At 41.2% G+C, this 13971-nt stretch overlaps 1 protein-coding gene across 1 annotated transcript in view; it reads left to right on the plus strand.

The window, feature by feature from the left end:
- Window positions 1-13971, plus strand: part of cdh13 (cadherin 13) — a 1031775-nt gene that overhangs the window by 365656 nt on the left and 652148 nt on the right. Inside the window, exon 4 of the mRNA XM_033035775.1 lies at window positions 8080-8196. Within this exon, the coding sequence (XP_032891666.1) occupies window positions 8080-8196 (117 nt within the window). The remainder of the gene's footprint in view (window positions 1-8079; window positions 8197-13971) is intronic.

The following is a 13971-nucleotide window of genomic DNA, read 5'->3' on the forward strand; positions in this document are numbered from 1 at the left end:
TAAAATATAAAATTATCTAGAAACTCTCAAAAAACCCAGAAATCTAGAAAATATCATGGAGAGAAACAGTTAATCTTTCGTTGAGGACTTTCTCATCAGAATAGATGGACAGAGAGTCAGATGGAATCAAAACAAGTCTTTTGACATATTTCCCTGCTATACCAATCCCATTTAATGTTCATAGTGACGTAAAATTCTTTTTGTACAAATGACAAACCTACTGAGTAATCCCAGCACTTTATATTGTATCAGATCTGAAATATTTTGCATAAAGATTTGGCTGATGGACACTTTTCCAATTATAGCTTTATACGCGTTATCTAAAGGACTCCATAAATCTTCGCCAAGATTTACTGTTGTCTATTCTGCTCCTCGATCTACCTAAATTTGTTGGTAATTTATTAACAGACAATCTCTTCCCATCTGGCAAATCGGCTAAATGGACGGAAAATTGATCTAACAAAAGCTACCGGGTTAAATGTACAATCCTGCCTGGAAGACAATGAATAATAATGTAAAAGTAACAGAACATCAAATAGCACAGCACAGGAACAGGCCCTCCAGACCATGATGCTTGTGCGACTATGATGCCAATTTAAACTCTATGGTGTGCCCCAAGGATCAGTACTTGCAGTTTGTCACCTGTCTATAGAAACATAGAAACATAGAAATTAGGTGCAGGAGTAGGCCATTCGGCCCTTCGAGCCCGCACCGCCATTCAATATGATCATGGCTGATCATCCAACTCAGTATCCCGTACCTGCCTTCTCTCCATACCCTCTGATCCCTTTAGCCACAAGGGCCACATCTAACTCCCTCTTAAATCCCTCATCTCGGTTTTAAAGGATTTCCCCCTTATCCTTAAGCTGTGACCCCTTGTCCTGGACTTCCCCAACATCGGGAGCAATCTTCCTGCATCTAGCCTGTCCAACCCCTTAAGAATTTTGTAAGTTTCTATAAGATCCCCTCTCAATCTCCTAAATTCTAGAGAGTATAAACCAAGTCTATCCAGTCTTTCTTCATAAGACAGTCCTGACATCCCAGGAATCAGTCTGGTGAACCTTCTCTGCACTCCCTCTACGGCAATAATGTCCTTCCTCAGATTTGGAGACCAAAACTGTACGCAATACTCCAGGTGTGGTCTCACCAAGACCCTGTACAACTGCAGTAGAACCTCCCTGCTCCTATACTCAAATCCTTTTGCTATGAAAGCTAACATACCATTCGCTTTCTTCACTGCCTGCTGCACCTGCATGCCTACTTTCAATGACTGGTGTACCATGACACCCAGGTCTCGCTGCATCTCCCCTTTTCCTAGTCGGCCACCATTTAGATAATAGTCTGCTTTCCTGTTTTTGCCACCAAAATGGATAACCTCACATTTATGAAGAACAAAGAGGACTCGGGATGGTGGGGCTGGCACGAATACAGGGGAAACCCAGTGTGTGTTGGGGGGAGGAGGGAGGGCACCGAGAACAAGAGGGACCTGTGGTGGTGGTGGGGGGTGGGGGAGAAGAAGAAGAGACCAACAATATTTAAGGGAACTTTGTAACTTTGTCTACGCCTTGTGGCAGCTCTTTTGTGTGCTGTGAATGCAAAAACAAAGAATGTTCAAGGTATCAAGGTCAGTTTATCGTCACATGTACCAATTAAGGTACAGTGAAATTATAATTACCATATTACTATACTTAAAAAAAACAAAACAACAAGAGGCAAAACTACATAAAAGTTAACATAAACATCCACCACAGTGGATTCCCCGCGTTCTTCACTGTGATGGAAGGCAATAAAGTCCAATCTCCTTCCTCTTTTATTCTCCCGCGATCGGGGCAGTCGAACCACCGCAGTCGGGGTGATCGAAGCTCCCACAGCCGGCGGTCGAAGCCTCCGCGTTGGGCGGTCGAAGCTCCCGATGTCTGTCTCTGATCAGAGACCGCAGGCTCCGTGATGTTAAAGTCCCGCACAGTCAGAGCACAGAGGTCGATCCCTGGCAAAGGGATCACGAGCTCTGTGATGTTAAAGTTCACAGGCACCCACGGTGGAGCTCTCGAAAATGGTTTCCAGCTAAGGCCGCCAACTACTCAATGTTAGGCCGCAGTGTGGACAGAGATACGATACCGAAAAAAATTGCATCCCAGTCGGGGTAAGAGATTAGAAAAAGTTTCCCCCCCCCCACATAAAACAAGCTAAAGAACACTAAAAACATATACTTAACACATGCAAAAAATAAAAATATAAAAAGGAAGGGACAGACAAACTGTTGGCGAGGCAGCCATTGCTGGCGCCACCCAGTGGACTATTTTCCCTGTACCTTCACAGTGCATGTGACAGTAAAGTATCTATCTTTCTCAAAGATTTGGATGAGAATGTACAAGTCATGATTAGTACATTTGCAGATGGCACTAGAATAGGTGGTATCGTAGACAGTGATGATGGTTATCTAGAATTACAGCAATCTGGATCAGCTGGGCAAGCGGACCCACCGAATGGCAAATGGAGTTTAATTCAGATAAGTGTGAGGTTTTGTATTTTGGGAAGACAAACCAGGGCAGGACATTCATAGTGAACAGTAGAACCCTGGGAAGTGTTGTAGAGTAGAGAGATCTAGGACTACAAGTACATAGTTGCTTGAAAGTGGCACCACAGGTAGACACCATAGGGTCTACAGGGTGGTGAAGAAGGCTTCTGGCACGTGGATTTTATCAGTCATGGAGGCGAGTATAGAAGTGGGGAAATTATGTTACAGTTGTATAGGATCCTAGTGGAGCTGCATTTGGTATACTGTCTTCAGTTTTGGTTACTTTGCTATAGGAATGATAGCATTAAGTTAGAAAGAATAGAAAAGATTTATCAAGATGTTGCCAGGGCTCGAGGGTCTGAGTTATAGGGAGAGATTGGGCAGGCTAGGACTTTATTCCTTAATGCGCAGGAAGCAGATGTGTGATATTTTTGAGGTGCACAAAATCATGAAGAGAATAGTTAGGGTGAGTCTTTTTCCTAGATGGGGCATCATGATCTGCATGGACAAGTTGGATCAAAGGACCTGCTTTCTTACTGTATAACTCTCTGACTAATCCCAACAGCCTGCAACATGGTTTATATGGTTAACAGGAACTCCCTGCCACAGAGGGTAGTCGAGGCCAGTTCATTGGCTATATTTAAGAGGGAGTTAGATGTGGCCCTTGTGGCTAAGGGGATCAGAGGGTATGGAGAGAAGGCAGGTACGGGATACTGAGTTGGATGATCAGCCATGATCATATTGAATGGCGGTGCAGGCTCGAAGGGCCGAATGGCCTACTCCTGCACCTAATTTCTATGTTTCTATGTTTCTATATCCCTTTATGTCATGCCTGTTCAAATGCCTAACATTTAAACATTGCTATTGTATAAGTTTACGGCACTTCCTTGGAGGTGCATTCCAGGCACCTACCACTTTTTTAATAAATTATTTGCTCCTCAGATCTCCATTTAACATTTCTCCTCTCGCATTCAACCTACGCCCTATAATGTTTATCATTTCCACTCTGGGATAAAGACTCTTTTCTATATACCCTCTCTATGCCTGCCATAGTTTTATACGTTTCTTTTAAGTCACCCCTCAGCCATCAAATATCCAGCAAAGATAATCCAAGTTTATCCAATCTCTGTCTATAGATAATACAATCTAACCTTGCAGCATTCTGGTGAACCTCTTCTGCATCCTGTCCAAAGCCTGCACATCTTTCATGTGGGGATCAGAACTTCACACAATACTCCAAATGTGGTCCAACCAAAGTTTTTATTTACTGTAGCTGCAGCATGACTTGTCAGTTACAATACTCAATGCCCAACTGATGAAAACAAGTAGGCCACGTCTTCTTTACTACCCTATCTTATTGTTTACTGCATCTACGCTTCATGAAGCTGTGGACTTACAAGATCCTTCTGTACATCCATACTGGTAAAGGTCCTTCTGTTTGTTCTATACTTTCCTCTTACATTTATCCAGCCATCTGCCATTTCATTTAGTTAGATACACAGTGGTGAAATAGGCCCTTCGGCCCTCCAAGTCCGCTCCGACCAGCAATCCCCGCATAGTAACACTATCCTACACACACTAGGGACAATTTGCATTTTTACTAAAGCCAATTTACAATTTACTACAAAAGCCAATTTTACTACAAAAGCCAATGAACCTGTATGTCTTCGGAGTGTGGGAGGAAACCGGAGCACCCGGAGAAAACACAAGCAGGTTACGGGGAGAACATACAAATTCCGTATAGACAGCACCCGTAGTCAGGATCGAACCCGGATCTCTGGCACTTGTACAGCAGCAACTCTACCACAGCACCACTGTGCCTATACTCTACACATTTCCAAATAATCCATATCCTTGTAGTAGCTTTCCTCGCTCTCCATACCTCCACTAATTTTGTCTCATTTGTAAATGTACTAATCAGATCAATACATTTTTGCCTGCATTAAACAACAGATGTTGCAGCTCTGATCCCCTGTAAAACACAACAAGGCAAAGATCTCCAATCAGAATAATGCCCTGCATCCTCTCCCCTCTGTCTTCTATGGCAAAGACAATTTTTCATCGAAACTATCAACTCACCGTGGATCACATGCCCCTTAATTTTCTTGATCAGCTTACAATGAATGACCACATTGAATGGGTCACTAAAGTCCATGTAGACAACATCTCTCACCATACCCTCATCTTCACCACCTCCATAAAATATTCCAGCAAGTTTGTAAGATATGACTTACTTTGCACAAAGCCATGATGAGTATGCCCACTACATGATTTTCCAGTACATTCTATCACTACTACAAATAATTTTCTACCATAATTTGTGACATTATCCCTGTTGCCCGTTTTAAGTAGAGGAACAACACTAAATATTCTCCTGTCCTCTGAGATCTCGCTTGTGGTTAAAGAAGATACAAAGATCTCTGCGAGGTCCCAGCTCTCTTGCCTTTCTCAATAACCTGGTATTCTGCCATTGGGCTCAGAAGAATTCTCCACCTTCAGAAACCCAATACTTCCCCGTTAGTTGCTGTCAATAAGGTCTAGAATATCGACATTTCCTCCTTGACCCCATTATCCGCTATGTCCTTCCCCTTCATCAATACTAATGTGAAGTACTCATTGAGTACTTTACCCTCTTCCTCTGGCTCCAGGCATACATTTCCTTTCATGTCCTTGAATGCTCCTGCCCTTTTGTTTTTAACGGATATATAAAATATCTTGGGATTCTCCTTTAATCATATTCATCAAAGACATTTCATGGCCCTTTCTAGTCTTTCAGATTCCCTGTTAAGTTCTTTCTTGCATCCTCTGTATTCCTCAAGGGCTCTGTGCAATTTCAGCAAATATAATGTGTTCTACCTTTTCCTTAATTATACAAAAAGATGGGAAGTATTTTGCATTGTTAGTAAATTTGTTAATAGCATCAAGGTATGGGAACAGGAAATAATAACTTTCAAAAGGATAGAATGCCATTTGATGTGAGCCAATAAACTAAAGAATTAATTTTCTATACATAAATTCATATACCCGATGATGCGGAAAATGTGACAACTAGGCAAAAGCTGTAACTTTGCTCCAGCTTAGTACGTAACTTCAGTTCAGTAAGCTCCATACTTTCAGATGCGACATTCAGCCCAAATCCTTGGTGGATGTAAAGGACCTAATTTTGTCGAAGAAGAGCAGGGAGTCCTCTTGGCTTCCTTTCCAACATTTATCCTTTGGCAAACATCAGTGAAACAGATTATCTTGTCACTTCTCTTATTGCTATTTGAAAGATTTTGCTCCGCACAATTTGTGCAGTGTGCCTCCCTGCAAGGAAACAGTGGCTTCACTTCAAACATACTTTATTGTCTGTGAAGTGCATTGGGATGTCCTGAAGGCATAAAGTGCAGCATGCACATGAAAGTTCTTCTCTCTTTCCTTTTATAATGCAATTCCTTTTTATTTGCCATCTTCATTTTCCATCCAAAGATATTTCATTCTGAGATAAAATGATTCCATAAACAGATCAAAGAAATTTGCAAACAGTAATCTAATTCTGACGCTTGCACAGAAACCCCTGAAAAGAAGGGGCTTGTAGGACAGTGAGCGTACAGGAAGACTGAGAAAGAAAAACAATGTGGGATGACTGATAAAGGCAGAGGGAAGGGAGAGAACAAAATCTACAGGGAAGGGAATGCTGACACTGTTAAATAACAGGATGTGAATGCAGTGAGGGAATCCTAAACAAAAGCAATAAGCACAGGCAATAACTGCATTTTTAAGGTGAAAAACTCTCCTTAGTTTTGTGGATGGTGTTGCTTTTCTTAGCTTTTGCATTGTTAACTTGGCTCATTCATGTACAGCTGCCGAATGACCCATTTTCTATTGTTCGTTCAATAATAGTTTAGGTTACGTCAAGGTTGATTTTAGTAGGCTATGGCTCTAAAGACTGAGGATTGTGAGTTCAACTGCATAGGAATTGGATTACATTGCGCTGAAAATAGTGTTTTTGATTAAAAATGGATTTACCCTGAAATGCATCAAACGCATGAGCATATCTGGGCCGCATCTCACCAATGGAGCAATTTTGATAGGACATGTCCTGTTGAGGGATACACCTGTCGAGGGACAAGCTGATTTCAACATCAAGGTCATGTCATGTCCATTTGGACCATTGCAAATGATGTTGGAAATCATTCTACCGGCATGCCCATTATTTGATGCATTTGAGTCTTATAATTACTATTCTGATCTGGGAAGACTATTGGTCAGTGAAAAGTGAAAAAGCTTTGCTTTATTCTTGGCCCCCTTTGTGCCATCACCCCATCATGTGCACATTGAACCAATCCTGCCTAACCCCGCAAAAGTGTTTTAAAAAATAAATGTTAACATTTTTTATTCAATGTCCTTGATAATTAGAGACTGTTCAGATGAGTGAAACAAGCCTCGGCTCAGCATAAAGTCATTAAGACAGTTATGGTAGATATAAGGAACTGCAGATACTGGTTTACGAAAAAGGTCACAAATTGTTGGAGTTACTCAGCGGGTCAGGCAACGTCTCTGGAGAATATGGGATAGGTGATGTTACGGTTCTTTTCTTCAGACTAATTGTGGGGTGGGGGAGTGGGGTATTTAGGAGAAAGCTGGAAGAGAGGAGGAGCAGGGCAAATCTTGGCAGGTAATAGGTTATTCAGGTGAGGGGGGAGGTTTGATAGGTAGATGGTTGGACTAAGGGCAGAGATGAAAAGACAGAAGGTGTGTGACAAAAGGATTGAAGAGTTGCGGATTGTGTTATGTGACAGTTATACGCTGGGAATTTCTGTGTACATTAACTCAAGACCTGGACAACATTTTCAACCCATTCTACTTATGGAATGGCGTGGAATGCAGAAACTGAGGTTGTTGGTAGCCATACAGCTGCATAAGGTAAACATTGCCTCAGGGCGATGAATGTAAAGAGCGGGTCAAATCCAATGCAGGCTGGCTCATGGTAAATTGTGGATAAGATCAATTAGCTTCTATGCCTTTAAAACTGTGTTTTTCTTCAAGTGGCCTCAATCCTTCTCTCTCCATCTCAGTATATCATATAATTAATTAAGTTTTATTGGTTACTAAAAGACATTTGTAATTAATTAGTTTACCAGGGTTGCAAAATATATTTAGAGATGTTGGTACTTCCAGAAATCTTGAATTAGCACTTCATTCCCCAAAAAGAAAGGCCTAATATATTCAACACTCTATTAACACACTCAGTCTTATATTTATTTCATTATTTACCTCACAGTATATTCTATTTTAAAAGTATATCATGTTATTTATAGACACAATGTAAACATCCAATGTTTGAAAATCAGTATAATATTAGCTTGCATTAAGAAGAGTTGGTGTATAATTAAAGAGTGTATTTTACATTCTGTTACAATTTTCTTCGAGTTTCCTATTATTTGGCTTGAAAATTTGATTCATAATTAAAACATCCAAACATTAATCAACTGTGACAATTGTTCTGATTATGCGGCTCTTTAAAATACTCTGATACATATATTTGCTAACATTTTTTTCTGTTTGCATTCTTTCTGCAGGAGGCCATGAGGATTGTAAACTATTCTATTCTGCACAGAAGTAAACGATCTCTAATAGCTCCTCCCATTTCGTTCCCTGAAAATCAAAGAGGACCGTTCCCTAAATCTATTGGATGGGTAAGAATTATGTCAGTTGACTTTTGTGCTTTGTCTTTATAATCGTCCATTTGGCCAATGAGCAAACCCTTGGACAGAACTTAGGAGAAGCTTTACATTTATCTCACTGTATCTTGGTACACATGACAATAATGAATCAATATCAATTTCAATGTAATGAGTATGGCCTTATAACTACCATATTTTCATTGGCTTATTCATTGAGTAGAAATTGGGTTTACACTTAAGTTCATGCAGAAACTATTTGCTGGGTTGAAGCTGATGAACAATAGGGCTATGTGAATGTTTGGATTTAAGTGGGCTGCTATGGGAATAAGTCCCAGTCCAAGAGGTTTGGCTAATGAAGAAAGTTAGCTGTTTTGGATGTTGTTATTGATCATGATGTAAGAAGGATTGGGTGTGAGGAAGAAGGATGAAGAGGTTGTTTAGCTTTGGTCAGTTTCTTTAGTCATGTGATTAGGCGATGTGCTCAAATCTTGTTTCAAACACGTTCACCGGCACTCTAACTTGAACAGTCTCTGCTGTTCCTGTGCATTTTGGTCATGTGTGATCTGTAGAGAATATCGTGCATCTTCGACATACTTTGTGTTAAATTAAAATGGACAAGACAAGGTCCTATTTGGCTACATAACTCATGTCTCTGAAGATGCAAAATCCATAAGTAGATCAAAAATTTGATCACATCTAAAATCACATACCAAGTTGCAGAAACAGTCTTTTTTTTGAACAAATATTGTTGATGAAAATTATCAAATTAGAGGTATTGTAGGATAAAAATATACTGACAAAAATACACTTCACAATTACTAGTTTAAAATAATAGTGTGAATTTTAACTAGCCTCCATTACCATTAAGAAATTTACTAATCTATGATACAGATTTGGTCACTTTTCCCGAAGGGTGAGATGGAACCCAGAAATAGGCTGACATAATTTAATCCAGGTTAAAATCATTTGAAAATTGCATAAGAACTAAAAAAACAATGCTTGTGAGTACAATTGAAACCTATGTTTTGTTCTTCTACGCCTCCCAATCGCATTGAGAAAATATTACGATTCATCTCCGATGGATGGATGGCAAGATGAAGGGACTTCCCTCAGAATTGGGTGACTGCATAATAGTGGGGAAAGGGATGAAGTGCAGAAAAACACTTGTAAATTTGTTCATTTTTTTAGTACTATATGGCCGCGCTTTGGACTTTTGATTCACTGAGAAGTAAATTATATTTTGAATAATTTGACTCAAATGAATTAAAGTCATAAGAGTCTTACAGCGTGGTAATGGGCTTTTTAACTCAACTTGCCCCCACTGGCCAACATGTCACATCTACATTAATCGCACCTGCCTGCATTTGGCCCATATCCCACTCAATCTGTCTTATCTGTGTACCTGTCTAAATGTCAGATTGCTGAAGTAATATAATTGCTGCAATCCAGCATCTTTTTAAATGCGTAAGTTTAAATTTAAAAACGACTCCATCCTATCCCCCTGGATCAATCCCTCCCTACCTTTGTCCCTACCTATGTCCAAGTCACCTCACACGCTCTTCGTCTCCTCAATGACTTACGTTTTTCAGGCCCCCACTCCTTCATCTTTACTACGGATGTCCAGTCACTCTACACCTCCATCCCCAAACCAGGAGGGTCCGAAAGCCCACCGTTTCTTCCTCGAACACAGCACCAGCCAATTTCTGTCCACCAAAACTCCCCTCCGCCTAGCAGAGCTGGTCCTTACCCTCAACAACTTCTCCTTCGACTCCTCCTACTTCCTCCAGATCCAAGGCGTAGCTATGGGCACTCGCATGGGACCTAGCTATGCCTGCCTTTTGGTAGGGTACGTCGAACAATCCTTGTTCCAGGCATACACTGGCCTTATCTCCGAACTACCTCTGCTACATTGACGACCACACTGGTGCTACCTCCTGCACCCATGCAGAACTCACTGACTTCATCACCTTCACCGATAATTTCCATCCTACACTCAAATTCACTTGGACCATCTCCGACATCTCCCTACCCTTTCTAGATCTCACTGTCTCCATCACAGGAAACAGACTATTGACCGACATTTACTACAAACCTACTGACTCCCATAGCTTGCACCTTCTCCAACCTCATCTACTGTATCTGCTGTTCCAGGTGTCAACTTCTCTACATCGGCTAGACCAAGCACAGGCTCGGCGATTATTTTGCGGAACACCACTGCTCAGTCCGTCTTAGCCTATCTGATCTCCCAGTGGCCCAGCACTTCAACTCCCCCTCCCATTCCCAATCTGACCTTTTTGTCCTGGGCCTCCTCCATTGTCAGAGTGAGGCCCAGCGCAAATTGGAGGAACTGCACCTCATATTTCGCTTGGGTAGTTTACACCCCAGCGGTATGAACATTGACTTCTCTAACCAGATAGCCCTTGCTTTCTCTCTCCTTCCCCTTCCCAGTTCTCCCACTAGTCTTACTGTCTCTGCCTACATTCTCTCTTTGTCCCGCCCCCTCCCCTGACATCAGTCTGAAGAAAGGTCTCGACCCGAAACGTCGCCCATTCCTTCTCTCCAGAGATGTTGCTTCACCCGCTGAGTTACTCCAGCGTTTTTGACTACCTTATATTTTTAAATGCCATCTAATCAAAAATTGCAGATTGGTTACTTATCATGGCATCTGTCAGGTATTCAGTTTCCTTAAGGTTATCTGTCTTCTTTCTGGCTTCCTGTTAGTAACTCGAGATTAATCAATTCACACACAAGAGCTTGAAGATCAAAGTAAGACACAAAGTGCTTGAGTGATTCCGCGGGTCAGGCAGTATTTCTGGAGAAGATGGATAGGTGAGATTTCAGGTCAGGATCCAGCATTTTGATTCTTTTTTTACAATCCAGCATCCACTATTCCTTGTTTCTACATAGCTTGAAGATCAAGCTAGTCGTACTGTATGAAAATCCATTCAATTTGAAAGCCAACATACCACTTTTAGGCTTTTTGACAATAAAGTGGGTGGTAACATAGATAGTGAGAACAGTGCAGAGAATATTTATGAGGATATTGCCAGGACTCCGGGAGCCTGAGCTTATAGGGTGATGTTAGGCATGGCATTATTGCTTCTGTGCAGGAGGCTGAGGAGTGATCTTATAGAGGTGTATTAAATCATGAGGGGAATAGTTACGGTGAATGCACTGAACCTTTTCTCAGAGTAGTAGAATCAAGAACCAGAAGGCATAGGTTTAAGGTGAAAGGTGCAAGATTTAATAGGGACCTGAGGGGCACCATTTTTCACACAGAGGGCAGTGGATATATCGAACAAGCTGCCAGAGGAAGTAGTTGAGGCAGGTACCATAGCATCATTTAAATATTTTTGGCGAGTTACATGAATAAGAAAGGTTTAGAGGGATATGGGCCAAACATGGGCAGGTGGGACTAGCATAGATGGGACATCTTAGTTGGCATGGATGAGTGGGGCTTGTTTCCGTGCTGTATAACCCTCCGACTCTACTTTATTTTAACTGGGGCCAAAAAAAAACAGTTGCAATATGGAGTATGTAGCAATTTTTAAAAAGCACAGCGATTGGGGAGAAAAAGCAACTGAGAATAACAAAATTCAATTTAATATCTGGAGGCTAAGAATGCAAATTCCACTTTGTACAGTTTTTAAAACAATGCAAAGCAGGTAAAGCAACACCAAAAAAAATGACCCTTCCATTCGATTGCTGCTTGAACTGTGAATTGAATTTATGTTGGGTGCTTGTCCCAATGTTTACTTTATATTTACTCAATGCTTATTCCATTTGGGGTGAAAAGTGGAAAATCAGTGACCCAACAAAAGGCAGTTTGCTGAATCTGTCTTTGAGCAGCTGCTTTGTCTTGGAATTGTCGTTTTTAATCTTATTTGCACAAATATGATTGCCTTTCCATCGCTTTGCAATGATGGGAATGAAATGAACTCGGTATTTATATTTTCTTTCCTGATTCAGTTCAAGTGCCAGTGGGCGTTATTAAATTACTGGTTTAATGCAGTTATTTCTGTGAAATGTGACAGTAGATTCTCATTAGATTTCATCCCAGGCTGTGGATGATCTACATCTTGAATATTTATATCATTTTAGATGGGAGAAAGCTGTTTTGTTAATGATGGGTACAGAGGACAAAATCTAGATTTGTCAATTTAAATTGATGTTTGGTCAACATTTCACATAATCTGTATAATTGCCAAGCTAAGGACCCAGCTCGAGTTCATGCAGAAAGCCTTGCTGGGAGCAGCACCACACATACCTCAAATTGAGGTGCTAATCTGGTGACATTACAAAACAAGACTGCATCCATGCTAACTAGCAAATTAGTAAACGGAATTAAACATCCCAGGTCAGATCGTGTCTTTAATGGTACTAGACTATTTATACTGCTAATTCATAAATACATAAGCTGAACTAGGCCATTCGGCCCATCAAGTCTATTCAATCAAGGCTGATCTATCTTTCCCTGTCAACCCCATCCTCCTGCCTTCTCCCCATAACCCCTGACACCTGTACGAATCTAGAATCTATCAATCCCCGCTTGAAAAATATCCATTGACGGCGTCCATTCATTGATGGCAATGAACTCCACAGATTCACCACCCTCTGACTAAATAAATTCCTCTTCATCTTCTTTCTAAAGGTACATCCTTTGGGAGGATGGGAGAAGGTGGCTACATTTATTCCTCGTCGTCAATGATGGGAGCATATAAGTTCCAAAGTCAAGGCTGAAATATTTGCAACCATCTTAATAGTATACAAAGGCTTGGCTTCCTCTGGAGGTCGCGACCATCAGAAAACAAATCTGTTTTCATTCATCGTATTTCATTCCATGTGATACCAAATACTGACTGAGAGCATTGGATACAATGGAGAGTAATGGACCAGACAACCTTTTGGTTGAAGTGCTGTTCTCTTGAATCGGTCAAATCTCTAGTTCAATCTGTTCCAGTAATGTTGCAAGGTGCTCACCTGACAATGTAGAAAATTGCCCAGGAATGACCTATCCATAACAACAATATGGACCTGAAGGGCCGATCTTCATCCCTTTGGTCCACTCTCCATCATCAGCAGGTTGATGGAAGCTGTTGTCAGCAAGACTGATCAGAAACTCAACCGGACCAGCCATATACTGTAAATATTGTTCTGCAAGAGGACGTCAAAAACTGCGGGTCCTTCAGCGAGTGACTCATCTCCAGACTGCTACATAGAACAGTGCAGCACAGGCACGCCCTTCAGCCCACAATGTCTGTGCCAAACATGATGCCAAAACAACTCTTATCTTCCTGCACATAATCCATATCCCCCCATTCACTAAATATCCATATGCTTATCTAAAAGCCTCTTAAATGCCATGATTCCTCCACCAGTGGGATATTCCAGGTACTCACCACCTTCTCTATTTAAAAACCATCTTAAGTTAGCCCTCCACATTTCCTTTAAACTTTTCCCCTTTCACCTTAAAGCTATGCCCTCTTGTATTTACTACTTCCATTCTGGGAAAAAGAATTTGACTGTCTACCCATCTTTGTTTCGCATAATTTTATAAACCTCTATCAGGTCTCCTCTCAACCTCTGGAATTCCAGAGAAAACAATCCGTCTTCCAACCTCTTCTTATAGCTAATACCCCCTAATCTAGGCACTACCTGGGCACCATACCAATACACCTTCTCAACAGCCTCTTCAACGCCTCTAGATCCTTCCTATAATGGGGCGATCAGAACTGTGCGCAATACTCCAGATGTGGCCTTGCCAAAGTCCTTTAAAACTGCATCATA

The sequence above is a fragment of the Amblyraja radiata genome, chromosome 17, assembly GCF_010909765.2.
Source record: "Amblyraja radiata isolate CabotCenter1 chromosome 17, sAmbRad1.1.pri, whole genome shotgun sequence".
Taxonomy (NCBI): domain Eukaryota; kingdom Metazoa; phylum Chordata; class Chondrichthyes; order Rajiformes; family Rajidae; genus Amblyraja; species Amblyraja radiata.